This window comes from Schistocerca serialis, chromosome 1 (genome assembly GCF_023864345.2).
Source record: "Schistocerca serialis cubense isolate TAMUIC-IGC-003099 chromosome 1, iqSchSeri2.2, whole genome shotgun sequence".
Classification (NCBI taxonomy): Eukaryota; Metazoa; Arthropoda; class Insecta; order Orthoptera; family Acrididae; genus Schistocerca; species Schistocerca serialis.
The window spans coordinates 867,779,619-867,799,617 of NC_064638.1; the positions used below are offsets into that span (position 1 = coordinate 867,779,619).

General features: G+C 38.8%; 1 protein-coding gene and 1 long non-coding RNA gene across 3 annotated transcripts in view; one reads left to right on the forward strand and one right to left on the reverse strand.

Annotated features, from left to right (window-relative positions):
- LOC126485748 (leupaxin) overlaps positions 1 to 11,765 on the reverse strand; it is a 506,478-nt gene extending 494,713 nt beyond the window's left edge. The window contains exon 1 of the mRNA XM_050108901.1: positions 11,612 to 11,765. Within this exon, the coding sequence (XP_049964858.1) occupies positions 11,612 to 11,624 (13 nt within the window). The 5' untranslated portion in view covers positions 11,625 to 11,765. The remainder of the gene's footprint in view (positions 1 to 11,611) is intronic.
- The window catches only part of LOC126485841 (uncharacterized), a 95,825-nt gene continuing 87,568 nt past the window's right edge, over positions 11,743 to 19,999 (forward strand). For both annotated transcript variants that reach the window (XR_007588083.1, XR_007588082.1), the window contains exon 1: positions 11,743 to 11,972. This is a non-coding gene — a long non-coding RNA (uncharacterized LOC126485841). The remainder of the gene's footprint in view (positions 11,973 to 19,999) is intronic.

Below are 19,999 nucleotides of genomic sequence, written 5' to 3' on the forward strand. Positions count from 1 at the left end.
GGTCATTTCAAAGAGAATATACGTATCATAAAATGTCATTCTGTCAGATCTATCGATTGCTGCGCCACAGCTCAGTTATTGGAGGAACGAATTCACTGCCTAGTTTATATTCAGTACCGCTAGACGACGGTTGTCTTGTTTGCTCGGTAGCCGTCACATGTTTCAAAATGGCTACTCCGTAGTAGAAATCATTTTGTGTTCTCGAGTTTGCGAAGTGTAATTGTGATTACAGTGCAAATATGTTTCAGGCTGAGGTACCAAACTGATCCTCCTAATGGATGGAACGTTCGCAGATGGTGCCGACAATTTGTAAAACACAGTCGTAGTGCTTAAAGAAAAGAGTCTTGGCCGTCCTCATGTTTCCAACGAATATTTCGAAAAGAGTTCAAACCGCTTTCCAACGTAGTCCTACAAAAGCAACTCGCCATGCCAGTCGGAAGTTACAACCGCCTACAACAACAATTTGGCGTGTGTTGAGATGTCTGGTGGTTATTAAGCCGTATGAGTTACAGTTGTTACAGGTTCTACGTCATAACGACAAGCCCTAACAAGTGGCAGTTTGTGATGATAGCCCCCGGTAGCTGGGTGGTCAGCGCGACAGAATGTCAATCCTAAGGGCCCGGGTTCGATTCCTGGGTGGGTCGGAGATTTTCTCCGCTCAGGGACTGGGTGTTGTGTTGCCCTAATCATCATCATCATGATGTCATCCCCATCGAGGCGCAAGTCGCCGAAGTGGCGTCAAATCGAAAGATTTGCACCCGGCGAACCGTCTTCAGTCAGTCAAGATAGTATACTCAGTGATAAAACAAATCAGTAGGCTTTTACCAGAAATATTGACCCGTAGACAATGTGTCTAATAATGTATTTTAAATGCGACAGTATGCCATCATAGGCACTGTATAACATTAAAACTCTTGATAACGGCACTTTGAAGCCGAAATAATGATCGTGTAAATATAATACTGCAAATACAAAACAGTCTAATGGCGGTACTGACTGTAAAGAAATGGCAATAGAATACCTCCTGAATGGACAACATTACACTTGACATATAAAACACGTGAGTAATTTTTTCTCAGTTGTACAGTGTACACTGTGTTTCGAAATTTCTCACACACTAACTGTATTTGTAGAAGAGTCTCAGCGTGTGAATAAATGCTCAGAAATGGTCTGTTCCCATTTTACAAGGAGGCCAAAATCGACTTATGGTTTTAACTCCTGTGCCAACATTTACACTTATCACATGTTTAAAATACAGAAACTGATCAATACCACAGCAACCACAATTGTCGCACAAATTGTACCTGCGCAGTAAATTCCGTTATAATCGATGAAAATTACCTTGTACATTCTGAATCACGTTTACCACAGTCATAGCCAGTGCAATCAAGTTTTCCTCTACCTTGTAGGGGTACCGCAAACAAGACTCCTCGGTACCAAACTAACACTTATTAACAAAAGTACAATCATATGGGGTATCAAACGATGTCTGTGGTTGATTAGCAATTTGTTGATTGCATGGACAGTCATTAACAGATGCAGAAAGAACTTCTGGTGTACCCCAGGGATGAGTATTGGGACAATTACGGGTCAGATCAAACGGGTCAGAACACTGTTGCAGAAACAACGAAAGAAACATGCCACATTTAAACAGACACAAAATCTCCAAGATTGGTGATCTTTTACAGAAGCTCGAAATTTAGCGCAGACTTCAATGCCACATGGTTCTAACAGTTTCCACAACGAAACTTTGTCTCGAAACCTGGCAGGAGATTCTGGTCTATGTGAAGAATGTTAGCAGCAAGAAACAATCAATGCCTTCTCTGCTCGAGAGCAATGGAGATACTATCGAAGACAGTGCTGCCAAAGCAGAGTTACTAAACACAGCCTTCCGAAATGCCTTCACAAAGGAAGACGAAGTAAATATTCCAGAATTCGAATCAAGAACAGCTGCCAAAATGAGTAAAGTAGAAATAAATATCCTCGGAGTAGTGAAGCAACTTAATGACACCAAGTCTTCTGATCCAGACTGTATACCAATTAGGTTCCTTTCAGAGTATGCTGAAGCATTAGTTCCATACTTAACAATCATATACAACAGTTCGCTCGACGAAAGATCTGTACCCAGACTGGAAAGTTGCACAGGTAGTAGGAGTAATCCACTTAATTACAGGCCCATATCGTTAACGTCGATACACCGCAGGATTTTGGAACATATATTGTGTTCGAACATTATGAATTACCTCGAAGAAAACAGTATATTGGCACACAGCCAACATGGGTTTGGAAAACATTGTTCTTGTGAAGCACAACTAGCTCTTTATTCGGATGAAGTGTTGAGTGCTATTGACAAGTGATTCCAGATCGATTCCGTATTACTGGATTTCCAGCAGTCTTTTGACATTGTACCACACAAGCGGCTTGTAGTGAAATTGCGTGCTTATGCAATATCGTCTCAGTTATGTGACTGGATTTGTGATTTCCTGTCAGAGAGGTCACAGTTCGTAGTAACTGATGGAAAGTCATTGAGTAAAATAGAAGTGATCCTAGCGTTCCCCAAGGTAGTTTTCAGGCCCTTTGTTGTTCCTTGTCTATACAAACGATTTGGAAGAAAATCTGAGTAGCCGTCTTAGGTTGTTTGCAGATGACGCTGTCGTTTATCGACTAATAAAGTCATCAGAAGATCAAAACAGATTGCAAAACGATTTAGAAAAGATACCTGAATTTTGCAGTTGTCCGCAACAAACGAAAAGTGCGAGTGAGGTCATCCACATGAATGCGAAAAGGAATTCGTTAAACTTCGGTTACACGATAAATCAGTTAAATATAAAGGCCATAAATTCAACTAAATACCTAGGAATTACAATTACGAACAGCAAAAATTGGAAGGAACACATAGGAAATGTTGTGGGGGGAGGCTAACCAAAGTTTGCGTTTTTTTGGCAGGACACTTAGAAAATGTGACAGTTCTACCAAGGAGACTGCCTACACTATACTTGCCCGCCCTCTTAGAATACTGCTGCGTGGTATGGGATCCTTACCTGATAGGACTAACGGAGTTCATTGAAAAAGTATTATCGCGAAATATGGGAGAGTGTGTCACTGAAATGATACAGGATTTGGACTGGGCATCATTAAAAGAAAGGCGTTTTTCGTTGCGACGGAATCTTCTCACGAAATTTCAATCATCAACTTTCTTCTCCGAATGTGAAAATATTTTGTTGACACCGACCTACATGGGGAGAAACGATCACCACGTGAACCTAGGGAATTCAGAGCTCGCACGGAAAGATACAGGTGTTCGTTCTTTTCGCGCGCTATACGAGATTGGAATAATAGAGAATTGTGAAGGTCGTTCGATGAACCCTCTGCCTTGGATTTGCAGAGTATCCATGTAGATGTGCTGTTTATGTTGTGATGTGACAGACAATGTTAACAGTAACCTCAGAAGTTTCATAGATGGTGCAGTTATCTATAAGTGCTATCTGAGAAAAGTTGCACAAATACCCACACAAGTCGTGATTTAAGGTCAAAGTCGTGCAGATATTGCCAACCTGCTTCAAATGTTCAGAAATGTAACACTGTACGCTTCAACAAAACGCAAAAACATAGCATCTAAAGAACACAGTATCAACAAGTTGCACCTGGAATAAGTGAACTCATACAAATGCTCAGAGGTAACAATTTATGTGGGTATGAAACGGAATTATCACATAGGCTCAATCGTGGGTGTAGGTGGTGGCAGACTTTGGATCACTGGTAGAATACTATGAAAATGCGGTTTCCAAATGTGATTGCTTACGTACCATTCGTACGGCTCAAGCTATGGTATTGCTGAATTTATTGTGTGGGTCCGTACCAAAAAGGATAAACGTGGAATCTGAACGTACACAAATAACGGTTCCTCGAATGGTCATTGGTTTGTTTGACTCACGGAAGAACCTCATGGAAACGTTGAAAAATCTGAACTGGTAACAATTGAAGATGGATGCAAACTACCCTGCAAACGCCTACTTACAGTTTCAAGAATCATTATTTAGTGAATAGTTTAGGATGTTTTACAGTCAAGACAAAATTCTATTAACTCTGTGCACGGCCTTTAAACCGTTCTTTCTTCTCGCGCTCTGCATGTGAATGGAATGGAAGAAAACGTAATACGTGACATAATGGGAAGTACAAGTAGACAGGATATAAGATGTGGACAGGGAATGGCAAGAAAAGCATTTCTGAAGAAGAGAAATTTGTTACCATCGAATACAGATTTAAGTGTTAGGAAGTGGAAACATGAACGGTAAATAGCTTAGATAAAAAGAGAATAGAAGCTTTCAAAATGTGGTGCTATAGAAGAATGTTGAAGATTAGATGGGTCGATCACGTAACTTATGAGGAGATACTCCACATAATTGGTGACACACGAAATTAGTGGCACAATCTGACCAAATGAAAGGATCAATTGATAGGACACATTCTGTGACATCAAGGGATCATCAGTTTAGGATGGGAGGGAAAAGTAAGAGTGTGTGTGTGTGTGTGTGTGTGTGTGTGGGGGGGGGGGGGGGGGGGGGGGGGGGTAAAAATCGTAGAGGAAGACCAAGAGATGAATACAGAAAGCAGGTTCAGAGTGATGTAAGTTGTAGTGGTAATTTGGAGATGAAGAGGCTCCGCACAGGATAGAGTAGCATGGAGAGCTGTATCAAACCAGTCTTAGGACTGAATAAAAACAACAACTATGCACAACACAATCACTAGCAAAGTATAGGTGTTGATGTACTCCAATGAGTACATTTTAGGGAAGACAGAGATTTTGACACCTCTACCAACCTACCTCTTCCGGAACTTTACATTGACTGGTCTCGTGTGGGAATTTCAAAATACGCCGGTGTGCCATCATGTACAAACCACATTTCTTCACTGATATAAGTGGTATGCCAGCATTTTTTGCAAGAAAATCAGGTACCTCTGACTCACAGGTGCTTATGCAATATCGTCTCAGTTATGTGACTGGATTTGTGATTTCCTGTCAGAGAGGTCACAGTTCGTAGTAACTGATGGAAAGTCATTGAGTAAAATAGAAGTGATCCTAGCGTTCCCCAAGGTAGTTTTCAGGCCCTTTGTTGTTCCTTGTCTATACAAACGATTTGGAAGAAAATCTGAGTAGCCGTCTTAGGTTGTTTGCAGATGACGCTGTCGTTTATCGACTAATAAAGTCATCAGAAGATCAAAACAGATTGCAAAACGATTTAGAAAAGATACCTGAATTTTGCAGTTGTCCGCAACAAACGAAAAGTGCGAGTGAGGTCATCCACATGAATGCGAAAAGGAATTCGTTAAACTTCGGTTACACGATAAATCAGTTAAATATAAAGGCCATAAATTCAACTAAATACCTAGGAATTACAATTACGAACAGCAAAAATTGGAAGGAACACATAGGAAATGTTGTGGGGGGAGGCTAACCAAAGTTTGCGTTTTTTTGGCAGGACACTTAGAAAATGTGACAGTTCTACCAAGGAGACTGCCTACACTATACTTGCCCGCCCTCTTAGAATACTGCTGCGTGGTATGGGATCCTTACCTGATAGGACTAACGGAGTTCATTGAAAAAGTATTATCGCGAAATATGGGAGAGTGTGTCACTGAAATGATACAGGATTTGGACTGGGCATCATTAAAAGAAAGGCGTTTTTCGTTGCGACGGAATCTTCTCACGAAATTTCAATCATCAACTTTCTTCTCCGAATGTGAAAATATTTTGTTGACACCGACCTACATGGGGAGAAACGATCACCACGTGAACCTAGGGAATTCAGAGCTCGCACGGAAAGATACAGGTGTTCGTTCTTTTCGCGCGCTATACGAGATTGGAATAATAGAGAATTGTGAAGGTCGTTCGATGAACCCTCTGCCTTGGATTTGCAGAGTATCCATGTAGATGTGCTGTTTATGTTGTGATGTGACAGACAATGTTAACAGTAACCTCAGAAGTTTCATAGATGGTGCAGTTATCTATAAGTGCTATCTGAGAAAAGTTGCACAAATACCCACACAAGTCGTGATTTAAGGTCAAAGTCGTGCAGATATTGCCAACCTGCTTCAAATGTTCAGAAATGTAACACTGTACGCTTCAACAAAACGCAAAAACATAGCATCTAAAGAACACAGTATCAACAAGTTGCACCTGGAATAAGTGAACTCATACAAATGCTCAGAGGTAACAATTTATGTGGGTATGAAACGGAATTATCACATAGGCTCAATCGTGGGTGTAGGTGGTGGCAGACTTTGGATCACTGGTAGAATACTATGAAAATGCGGTTTCCAAATGTGATTGCTTACGTACCATTCGTACGGCTCAAGCTATGGTATTGCTGAATTTATTGTGTGGGTCCGTACCAAAAAGGATAAACGTGGAATCTGAACGTACACAAATAACGGTTCCTCGAATGGTCATTGGTTTGTTTGACTCACGGAAGAACCTCATGGAAACGTTGAAAAATCTGAACTGGTAACAATTGAAGATGGATGCAAACTACCCTGCAAACGCCTACTTACAGTTTCAAGAATCATTATTTAGTGAATAGTTTAGGATGTTTTACAGTCAAGACAAAATTCTATTAACTCTGTGCACGGCCTTTAAACCGTTCTTTCTTCTCGCGCTCTGCATGTGAATGGAATGGAAGAAAACGTAATACGTGACATAATGGGAAGTACAAGTAGACAGGATATAAGATGTGGACAGGGAATGGCAAGAAAAGCATTTCTGAAGAAGAGAAATTTGTTACCATCGAATACAGATTTAAGTGTTAGGAAGTGGAAACATGAACGGTAAATAGCTTAGATAAAAAGAGAATAGAAGCTTTCAAAATGTGGTGCTATAGAAGAATGTTGAAGATTAGATGGGTCGATCACGTAACTTATGAGGAGATACTCCACATAATTGGTGACACACGAAATTAGTGGCACAATCTGACCAAATGAAAGGATCAATTGATAGGACACATTCTGTGACATCGAGGGATCATCAGTTTAGGATGGGAGGGAAAAGTAAGAGTGTGTGTGTGTGTGTGTGTGTGTGTGTGTGTGTGTGTGTGTGTGTGTGTGTGTGTGGGGGGGGGGGGGGGGTAAAAATCGTAGAGGAAGACCAAGAGATGAATACAGAAAGCAGGTTCAGAGTGATGTAAGTTGTAGTGGTAATTTGGAGATGAAGAGGCTCCGCACAGGATAGAGTAGCATGGAGAGCTGTATCAAACCAGTCTTAGGACTGAATAAAAACAACAACTATGCACAACACAATCACTAGCAAAGTATAGGTGTTGATGTACTCCAATGAGTACATTTTAGGGAAGACAGAGATTTTGACACCTCTACCAACCTACCTCTTCCGGAACTTTACATTGACTGGTCTCGTGTGGGAATTTCAAAATACGCCGGTGTGCCATCATGTACAAACCACATTTCTTCACTGATATAAGTGGTATGCCAGCATTTTTTGCAAGAAAATCAGGTACCTCTGACTCACAGGTGAAGAAGAAGCATTACGTCCCACTCAAACCACCATGGCTGATGACAACATACACATTGTGCTGAAAGTATTCTCTAATTCACGGGAGTGTGTGATAACAGGATCATCTTACATGTAGCTGTTTGCACTTTTCAAAACAGTGTACATGGAGTTCTTCGTCAGTAGGGTGTATCTTGTCTCTCCCCCCTCCACACACACACACACAGGTTGGGAGGGGGGGAGGGAGGGAGGGAGGGAGAGAGAGTTGTCTACATTTAGTAACATTGTAGGTTACATACTGACATTATGAATATACAGAATTAGTAACAAGTGCAATGCTGCAAAGAAATGGATTTCGTCTGCCTTCAGGGAGAAAAAAGGATAGCTTCGGGATTGATGAATTAATGTACCAATAAGCTTGTGTCATGAGGGTTTCAGTGATCATCATGTTACTCAATGTGTTAGGTTTGATGAAGTTGGAAGACCACAATGCTCTCTTTAAGCAACGTGTGCTGCATTTGTTGGAAATATATTTGTATCATAAAAACAGTTTGTTACAAATTCTCTTTCTACCTTCCCATCAGAGTGAATGAAAAACACTGTAAGTGACAGAGTGCAGATCCTACGCAGCATTTTTAAAAATTGGCCATCTGAGAGTAACTGAATCTCCAGAACTTTGATATTGTGTCCTATAAAAAAGGCCAACTGATTCCAAAAAATGACGGGCAATAAAGGGATAACAATGTTCCTCAAAATAAATGTTATGAACTCCAGCACCTTACTACATAACTTATGAGAGATAGTAACAAATGTTTTTGATAATGTTTAAAATCCCACTGACAATGACATCACTGGAGATTAAACGCTAGCTCAGTTTTGAAGAGGATAGAAACTCACTAAAATCTCTTTAAACAAAGTGTGTTAGCATTGGTCTGCAATGAATTAGAGAAACTATCCATTTATAGTATTTACAGATATAAACAGAGCTTTAGAGAATGATGACTGGCATACACTCTGTGAAATTTGAAAGGCTTGAGGGATAAAGTAAATGGAGCACATGGTTATCAACAACTTGTACATTAATCACAGTCCATTTATTACCAGTCAGACAGTGGTTGAGAAGGGAGTGGGATGGTGTGGTAGTCTGTCTTGGGTGTTACTAAATCTGCAAAATGAAAAATCAATAAAGGAAGGCATGACAAACTCTGGAAAGGGAATTAAAGTTCAGGGAGAATAAATAAAAACTTTGAGGTTTGACAGAGACAGCCAAGGATTTCAAAGATCACTTGAATTAAGTGGATTGTGTGATAAAGAGGTTATAAAATGAGCACCAAAAAAAGTAAAACAAGGGTAAGTTAATGTAGTAAAAGCATGTTTCGTGACACTGAGGAAATTAGGTTCCAAAATTAGACGCTTAAAGTTGTAGAAGAATTTTGCTATTTGGGCAGCAAAGTAACTGATGGTGACCCAAGTTGAGAGAACGTAAAACACTGACTGGCTACAGCAAACAAAACATTTCCATAAAAAGGGGGAAATGTGCTAACACTGAATATAAATTTAAGTATTGGTATGTCTTTTCTGAAGACGTTTTGTGGAGTCTGTGCTTGTACAAAAGTGAAACATGGATGACAAAGAGATCACACAAAAAGAGCATGAGTTGATCTAATAACTCACAATAAAATACTGAATCAAACTGGGAAGAAATAAACTTACAGCACAAATGTGCTAAAAGAAGACATTGGCTGGCTGCTTTCCCTGGCTATGTTTGGACAGTTTTCTGTCCTCCTGCATATTTCTTAGATCCTAGTAACAATGTTGTTTTTGGGGATGGAGACCAGACAGCGAGGTCATCGGATTAGGGAAGGACGGGGATGGAAGTCGGCCATGCCCTTTGAAAGGAACCATCCCGGCATTTGCCTGAAGCGATTTAGGGAAATCACGGAAAACCTAAATCAGGATGCCCGGACGCGGGATTGACCTAGTAACAATGATATTTTCTTCCATCACCTCTACTATAACATTCCACTCTACACCATCAGCCATTATCACTGCATATCAAAGCCTTGAAAGGAGCTGCGACTTATTCTGAGGTCACTTATCATTAAGGAAAAAGTGTCTGATGTGCAGAAGTGTGTAATAAGGATTATATGTGCTGTCCCTCTACAGTCTCTTGCAGACTTTTCTTCACAATACATTTATTTCCTTAAGAACTTTGTTGTCAAGGACCAACCAGTATGAAAACAGCAGTAGCATGTTTCTTAATGTGTAATAACAGAGAGAGAGTAGTGTGTGCTGTTCTCTATTGTGTGTTTCTGTACTCTATCATCCATGCTTCACTTTTGTACAAGCACAGTCTCCACAAAATTATCTTCAGAAAAGACATACTAATACTTACATTTGTATTCAGTGTTAACAAATTTCCCCTTTTTTTGGAAATGTTTTGATTGCTGTAGCCAGTCAGTGTTTTATGTCCTCTCAACTTGGGCCACCATCAGTTACTTTTCTGCCCAAATAGCAAAACTCTTCTACAACTTTTAGTGTCTCATTTTCGAACCTGATTTCTTCAACATCACCAAACGTGCTTGTACTACATTAACTTACCCTTGTTTTACTTTTTTGATGCTCATTTTATAATCCATCTACAAGTGAGTTGTTGCCTTTCCCTTATTTTATGTATTGCTCCTTCCAGGAATTTCTATTATTATTCAACTATAAATCACTGTAAGCATGTGGGGGGATTGGCAGTGTGGGGAAGGAGGGTGGAGGGAACAGAGGGAATAAACTACAGCAACTTAAGACATCATGTAAATGGCCAGCATGTTGCCTAGTTTTTTTCAGTGGGAAAGTGTACCATAAATTCAAAATTAACTTCTTCCACAACACAGCAAGAAATAAAGCAATTATGACCTACAGAACTTCCAGATAACTATAACCAGAACACTGTAGCAATACTATCAGAATTAATCAATATTTATCTTTCACTTTGAAACCTTACCATTGATATACACATCCACGCACATCCTCAAACTTTACGATTCATGGTGAAAGGTAGTGAATATAATATGACAATACAAGCTGAAGTCTTGGATTTTGGGGTTTTACGATAACAAACTATGTTCTACAACCTAATGAATGGTGTTGGAAAATAATGAAACAAAAGCCATGTCGATACAGGATTGTAAATAAACAAATAATTACCACTAAGAATCACATTAGAAACAATATACAAAACAGAATACTCAGAAACAAATATGTAAATGAACAACAGATAAGTAAGATGAAGTAAAGGTAACTACAGTATCATACAGAAAGGTGAAACAGAAATCAGATTATACATAACGGTTAACAAAAATATGAGCCACACAAACACTTGGCACAGAATCAAAGTAGAGACGGGCGTTGAGAAATGAAAGGTATAGAAAGCGCAAAGCAGATTATGTAATTGAATGACGGTTTACACAAACTAGATGCATCGAATCTGTGTGTGTGCGTATTTTTTTCACAGACTGCCAAACTTGCCAAATAGCTGAGAAGCTACAAATTGCACTTTATAATATTAAAATTTGAACAATGTAGTAAATTCGGATCAATGGTGTAGTGTGATAAATCTCATTAATGAGAATTTTTTATTGTTAGCAATTTCCACGGCGTTGAAATTCGTTAGTAACAAACATCTACACATGTAAAAAACAAGAGGGAGGTGTCAAGAGATGACATGAGGTCGATTTTCAAAATTATTTATTGATGGCAATATGAACAATCTTGATATATCAACTTTACGCACAATCGTCAGATTCTTGCATAATTGTAACGCAAAGAAAAGGTTGGTTACGAAATTTGATGTGGCTCAGTTTGTTCCGCATGCGAGATCTGTTTGTCCACCTGTCACATCAGTTGGTTCCAAAACCACGGCTGTTAACTCAGAAACACGCGGAAATGACAGAACTTCCGAGCAGCGAATTTCTGTTTCCACAGTTGGTAATATATTGTTTGTTTGCTTCGCCACCTTTAGGTTATGGGAACAACCTAGCTGTTTAATTTATACCAATACTTCCCTACATAAGCACTAGTTTTAAATAAATTCACCTAAACATGAACACTAGTATTTACCTAAATCATCCATTCCAGATCTGTGATGGGGACGGCGATCACGCGGCTTTCAGTTGTATTCAGGCAGTAAGCTAATAACACCCACTTCTCGATTGTTTTTGTACCATACACAAAAAGTCACAAATCTCAAAGTTCACCGAAATCACGATACTTGTGCTTCTCTGTAAGCACAAATATTGCGTTGTGCAGTTTGCACACAATCAAGATTGCCAACGTTTGCGAATGTACACCACTGTGTCAAGTGTCAAATCAACTTATGGTGTAAAGTGTTTGGTGCTAGTAAACTTATCATTGAACTTTTGACGGGCAGCGAGTCTTCCAGCACATAGTAAATATTACCTGACGCAGTGTTACAACAGATGTACGTGACTATAAAAAGAATTTGAAAGCATGTACACACGTTTCACATACGGGAAGTTTCAGAATGTTAAATTCCACAAGTTGAGGCAAATGTGCGGGGGATTATAAACATAAACTGCAAATAACCTCAAATTAGCGTATTATGAACACTACCATCTCATGTTACTGTTATTCTACCCTTGCGGCATGCGATAACTACCGACACGCCATAGCATATGACATGACACTCTCCACTAGAAAAAAAAAAGAACTTGTCGAAATAAGTTGCGTCGAGCAATTGCTATCCTCTTATTATTGGCACAGTTACTAATGTTTTGGAGGCTACAAAATGAAATCGCACATTTTGATTAGAAAGAGGATGATAGTGCAATTATGTAACTGACTTTAATTTAGGATTTTCAAAATGAACTTAAATATAAATTTACACTTACAGGAAAAGCGATGGTAGATCTACATCATGCCACCCCCCCAGAAGGTAAACTAGGAAGTGCTTCAAAGGCAGTACAGAAAGTGACATATTCTTGTGTGTGTGTGTGTGTGTGTGTTTTAACTTCAATTTCTCATGTAACTTTTTTTAAATTCTACAGCACCATAAAATTTGATGAGAGTTGTTAAACCCAGAGAGATTCCCAACTTCTTTTCATTCATTACATCTCACAATCTTGCCCCTCTGCCAGGCGCAGTATTTATTTATTTATTTATTTTAATCACCTCCTCCACTCTTTTTATGATTGAGTCCAGTGTGAGCCTAAGACATGTTGTTGAAGTCACCAAGATTTATAAGTACATTTCACCATCACATAATAATACTATTTATCTATGTAATCGTTCATACCATTTCATTCTGGAGTCTGCAGTGCTATTTTCCATTCCTTGTCAATTATGTTCTATGCAGATAGCATTTGATTTATTTATTTGTTCATACAGGGATTGTCTCACAATGATATAGCAGTGATCATCACAGTACAATGAAAAATAAATGACTGGAAATATACATAGGATATATACATATGTTTATATGAGGATAGGACAGGTGGTCAGCTGTGGCCTTGCTGAATGAAAGCTGCCTCAGTCGGTTAGTCCCTGTTCTATAATATTCTTTACTTTACACACCATTTGCATCAGATAACTTACAAGATAAAACATAGCTTTAGCACTGCATCACTGCACACAGTAAGGGCACACACACTCATGTTTGTTTAAAATGTCTTATTGGTCTTAGCCCCTAGCATGCTTGTTTGTTGGAATATAAACCTTTGAGAGAAATGCACGTATGAACAATAAAACAAAATGTAAGAGCTTTATCTATGAAACTTACTTTTTTTTTTTTTTTACACACACACACACACACACACACTCACTTCTAACACTCAGGGTGTACAGAATAATCGTTTGAAAAGAACTTGTGTCATAAACCATACTACACACCAACTACTTGTTTTTATTTTATTATCGCTAAAAGTTTGCAGGCGTTTTGATTCAGTCCATATTCAATTGTACAGAATCCTAACAGTAAATAAAATCATCTGTAGCTTGGTCCATTTGAATAAAATTATGGGTGTATGACAGTGTCAAATGTGTTAAAACTACCTATATTTTGGCTGTTTTTGCATGCATCCTTCATCAGAATGACAATTTGAGTGTGATGGTTACTGCTTTCTACATTTACATTCATACTCTCCAAACCACCATGGAGTTCAGGGCGGAGAGTACCTCCCATCATACCAGTTATTAGGGCTTTATCACTTTCCATTCAGATGATTTAAACGCCTCTATGCAGGCTTGATCCTTAAGGGAGCAACATGTAGGGGGTTGTAGTAAATTCTGTGACTCATCACTTAAGCTTAGTTCTAGAAACTTTCCAAGTAGGCTTTTGCAGGGTAGTTCGTGTCTACCTTCCAGAGTCTGCCAGTTCACTTCTTTTAGCATCCCTGTGTGTCTCTCCCATGGTTTGAACAAACCTGTGACCATTTCTGCTTCCTGCTTCCCCTTCTTGTTAGTCCTATTTGGTGTGCATCCCACACACGAGCAATATTCTAGGATGGGTCGCAAAAGTGTATTGTATGTGATCTCCTTTGTGGACTGATGATGTTTCCCTAGTATTCTAGCAGTGAACCATAGTCTGCCATCTGCTTTTTCTGTGACTGAGCCTATATGATCATTCCATTTCACATTTCCTCAAATTGTTACACCCTGATATTTGCAGGAGTTGGCCAATTCTGTTACTACTCATTGATATTGCAGTATAGGATGCTACAGTTTTACATTTTCTGAACTGCACACCTTTAAATTTCTAAACATTTAGAGCAAGTTGCCATTCTTTGCTCTACTTTGAAATCTTATCAAGATCTGATAATATTTGTGCAGCATTTTTGAAACAGTATTTCATTATAACTAACTGCATAATCTGTGAAAAGTCTGAGGTTACTATTAAGATTGACCGCAGACTCATTAATATACAACTTGAAAAGGAAGGGTCCCAACACACGCTCCTGGGGCACACCTAAAGTTACTTTCACGTCTGTCAATGACACTCTGTTCAAGATAACATGCAGTGTCCTCCCCACTAAGGAATCCTCTATCCAGTCACAAATCTCACCTGATACATCACGCGATTGTACTATTAATAACACGTGTACTGGCAAGTGAGTCAAATGTTTGCACTACCTGACTGTCTTGATCCATGACTTTCAAGATGTCATACGAGGAAAGTAAAAGTTGGATTCCATGTGATCGATGCTGCTGGAACCTATGTCCATTGGCATGGAGGAAATGATTTGGTTTGAAATACCTCAATACATTTGTGCTCAGAATAAGTTGCTACATATTACCTGAAAATGGCTGGGCTTGCTGGCATACTATATTGCGACTGGGTGATAGGATTAAGGGGAAGGGATGTAAGATCCTTACTGTCGAGAATACATGGTATTAATTTTTATTGGTTGTCATCAACGAACATGGTGGAATCTGCCAATGTGACTTTATGCTGCTTAGTAAGGAATAGTCACACTGATGAAAGCAGCTTGTAACAATAGCTGATACATTGGTAGTTCATCACAAATGATGCACACACACATTTGGAAATTTTTTATTGATACTAACAGTTAATCTCCCTTAGTGCATACAGTGTATTTCTGCTTCAAGTTCATTGGTTTATTTGTCTTGATTTCAGCCTCATCTAATTTTTATTGTTTGGATTATTATTAGTATTTCTTCCATCATTTATAGTTACATGTATAGCTACAGCTACATTCTGCAAGCTGTTCCAATCGTGACTGGTTCGTGGTAAGAATGGTTGCTGATGAGCCTCCTTGTGGCCTCTAATATTTCTGATTTCATCTTCATTGCCTTTTTGAGAGATGTGACTAGGAGGAAGCAATATACTGATTTACTCTTCTAGGAATGTATGGTCTACGGACTTTTTTAACAGTAAAGCACACCATGTTGCAGAACACTGTTCTTTAGTGTCTGTCACTGGAGTTGGCTGAGCATTTCCATGACTTCTTTTTTTTTTTTTTTTTTTTTACCAAATGGACATGTAATGAAATGCGCTGCTCTTCTTTGGATCTTTCCTATTTCTGCTCTCAATCTGTGATTAGGATTCCAGCCTGTTACAGGTCCCAGACTGATGAGCAGTGTTCAAGTTTTGGTCGAACAAGGGTTTTGTAAGCTATCTCCTTTGTTGATGGATCACATTTCCTGAGGATCATTCCAATGAATCTTTCTGGCATCTGCCCTACCTGTATTTTATCAAAGTAACCGCTTCCAGTCATCATTCTGTAACCATATAGTCATACAGTAATGGGTATATCTGTATATGTATACACACTATGTTACATTTGTTTACATTGAGGGTCAACTGCCACCTTCTGCAGCAAACATCAAGGATCCTCTGCAGGCCTTCCTGCATTTTGCTGCAATTTTCTAACCATATGACTTCTATGTATACAACAATCAAACATTGGAAAATCCAGGATAGAATGTAACAATGCCAGAGGAGGGAAGTCTGCAGTGACTGCAGATGTGTGTGCAAGATGCGTTTGCGTGAGTATGTGTGCGTGTGTGTCTACTGCTGACAAAGGCCTTAATGGCCGAAAGCTATAATAGTATGAATCTTTTTGTTGTGCCTATCGTGACTCGGCATCTCCGCTATGTATACAACAGTGTCATGTGCAAAAAGCCTCATGGAACTTCAAACATTGTCTACTAGGTCTTCTATATTTATTGTGAAAAGTAAAGGTTCTATAATACTCACTTGGGCTATGCCCAAAAGTGACTTTTTACACCTGACAATTTCTCTTTGTTGAGAATGAGATGCCATGTTATGTTCTCTAGAAACTCTTCAGTCCAGTCATACCATTGGTCTGATATTCTGTATGCACTTATTTTGTTCACTAAGCAGCAGTGTGCCTTCTAGAAGTTGAGAAACATGGCAACTTGGGTGTTTATATCTACTCCTTTCTGGATGTTGTGGATGGACAGAACAAGTTGGGTTTTACAAATCGTTGCTTTCGGAACTCATGTTGATTCCTACAGAAGAGATACTCAGTCTCCAGGAATTTCATAATACATGAGCATAAAACCTGTTTCAGAATTCTACAGTGGACCAACGTCAGAGATACAGGCCTATAGTTTAGTGTGTCTGTTCAGTGACCCTTTTTGTAAGTGGGAATGATGTGCTTTTTTCCAGTCATGAGGAGCTCTTCATTTCTCCAGAGACCTACAGTACACTGTTGCTAGAACAGGTGCAAGTTCTTTTGCATGGTTTATGTTGGTATCTCTTCAGATCCAGTGGCCTTTTTCGGTTAATGGCTTCAGTTGATTTTCTGTTCCGAAGTTACTTATTTCAATATCTGTCGTTTGTCATTTATGCAATGATTTAAAGGAGAATCACAGTGTGTTCCTATTCTGTGGAACAGTTTTAGGAAAGGACATTTAGGATTTTGGCCTTTTCTATGTCATTTTCTGCTTCATTGCCATTATGATTATGGTCACAGACTGTTTGGACCATTTACTGATTTAAAATAATACCAAAACTTCTTAGGATTTTCTGTAAAGTCAGTATACAGAATTTTACTTTCAAGTTCATCAAATGCCTCATGCATGGCTCTTCTTATGCTAATTTTGGCTTCATTTGGTTTTTGTCTGTCTGTGAAGCTTTGCCTACATTTAAATTTGCAGTGAAGCTCTCATTACTTCCGTAGCATCTTTCTAATGCGAAAGCAAAGAGAAATACACTGCAAATTTAAATGAAGTCATCAATATTAGCTGATCTGCTTTGTTTATTTATCCAAGGATCGTTGCACAATGATATAGGATTTGTCATAATAATATGGTGAAAATAAATACCACAAAATATGCATACACACACAATATATAAATATGCTTATACAATGACAGGAAAGGTGGTTGGCCATGGCGTTGAAGGAACAATCTATCTTGGCATTTGCCTGAAATATATAAGAGAACCATGGAAAACATATATCAGAATAGCTGGATGGACCAATCTACATCCTCCCAAATATGAGGTCAGTGTCTTAATAACTGCACTGCCTCATTCGGTTCATCCCTATTATACAATGTTCTCTGATTTACACAGTTAACTTATACTGTAAAACATAGTTTTGCACTTCATCACTGCATACAGTAAGGATATCCATTGGTGACTGCTGGACCCCAAACATGTTGCTATGCCCTTTGCATCAAGTCCAATCTGTCTGGAAAACTGACTCACGGCTTCATAACATGCAGCTATTTCCAATGCACATCTTGATGTCCTCCCCTCAGTCCGCCTGAAAAACTGAGTCAACATACTCCCAAGATGAGCGAGACATTGAGCTCAAGAGAGTAACACGAAATTACTGTTGTGCACTATTGATATTGGCATCCTATCTTTGTTGACACATGATTGCCTTGTAAAATCATAGGATTGTGATTAAACAGTGGAAACTCCAGGTAGGAATATCAACAGTGTACGAAGAGACAGATTGCTACTTATCATAAAGAAGACACATCAAGTTGCAGACAGGCCTCCCACGTCAAAGACACCAACCACTTCCTTCACCGACTCTCCACTATCCCCACCCCTTTACCTCCAGGATCCGTACTCCACGCCACCTCCCGAGATACCAACATCCCTCATGCCTATGGTCTTATCACTATTGAATACTATCTTTCCCAATGTCCTTCAGACTCCAAACCCACTACCTGATTCGTCATACACGTAACTAACCTTATCCTAACCCCTAGTAATAAAGGTACTTTATAAAAAGGGATAATGTAGACAATTTTAGACCTGTTGATCATTTTGTTTCACATAATTTTCTATCAAGTGTGTGTGTGTGTGTGTGTGTGTGTGTGTGTGTGAGAGAGAGAGAGAGAGAGAGAGAGAGAGAGAGAGAGAGAGATGTGTGCTTGCTTGTGTGTGTGTTTTTGTTGCTTTTACTGATGACGGCTGTGGAGTATCTTTTAATTGTGCCTGTCTGCAGCCTGATGAGTCTTCTTTATGGTAAGTGGCAGTCTGTCTTTTCCTACATTGTTTAGATTTTGATTGTGTATTGTAATGTGACAGGGTGTTGCAGCTATCCCCTTTCGTTATTAACCACTGCCCTGAGTCCTTTAAGTCATCTTTAATTGTGCAGTGTAACTGACTTATGAAGACTGTCTCAGCTACCTTTTTAAACAGATGTATTTTAGTAATCTTTTTCATCTCTGTGTCAGTTTTGTGCTCAGTTTTATTTCCTGATAGATAATGCTGTTTTGAGTTTTTGTTTGTTTTTCCTTGGTAAATGTTAAGTCCAAACTGGCTCTTGTTCATGATTATGTATGGAACTATTAGTGAGATACTTCCTAATGTTTTTCTTGATTTTCTCTCACTTGGTGCAGTAAGGCTATCCAGTTTTTTTAAAACAGTTCTTTACAATGAGCATGACTACTGCTCCTAGTATTTATTCTAATAACCCTTTGTGTGGTTTAAAATTGAGCCAATGTTTTGTGTCATCAATCCCCAGAAAATAATCCCACAGCTAAGAATTGCGTGTACATATGAAAAGCATCTCTAAAAACAGTTTATAAATTTATCATCTATGCATAATGTGACAGACTTCTATTCCCTCTTTATGCTGAAGTACACACCATTTGTTTCCTTTATGTTCAGTGTTAATTTATTGCAGACTGTTTAATTGTAAACATCCTCGAGGGTTTCATTTATTTTCTCTAAGTAGGAGTTCATGTTTTCAATCAGTGACTATGATGATGTCATCAGCAAAGAGTAAGAGTCTTTTTCTCCATGTCATATACTGCCTGGGTGGTCTTATGTTACATGTTGGAACTTGTCAGGATATAAAATTTATTAAATCTGAGTACGGGAGGGTAATAAATTAGTCAACATTTGAGAGTTTTAGGAGACTGAGCAAAGACATGAACTTGATGTTAGCACTGTAATGCAATACAAAGAATATTGCAAAATGCTGAAGCAAGTAATCCAGAAATCTACACAGCTTTATTATGAGAAAAAGATATAATTACATCAGGCAACAAAATAAAAACTACATGGGATACAGTCAAGACAGAGATGGGTGGGGCCAGAAGGGAAGAGGAACAGACAACTCTAAAAATAAATGAGACATTGGTAATAAGTGCACATAGTGTTGCGAACCTCTTAAACTAGCACTGTCTGTTACTGACAGCTTGGGGTTATCAGGTTCAGTAAAAAGTGCAATAGAATATCCAAAACCAGTCTCTAAAAATAACTTCAGTAAATTGAAAATGACACTCACTTCTCCCAAAGAAGTGGCATCCATCATAAAATTCTTAAAATCAAAGTATTGTAGTGGTTATGATAACATATCAACAAAGTTAATCAAAGAGTGTTCATGTGAGTTGAGTTTGATTTTAAGTTATTTGTGTAATCAGTTTCTTGTCAGTTGAACATTCCCAGATTGGCTAAAATATTTTGAAGTCAAGCCTCTTTACAAGAAGGGGTATAAAGACATACTGTCAAACTATCAACCAGTTTTGCCTTTGCAG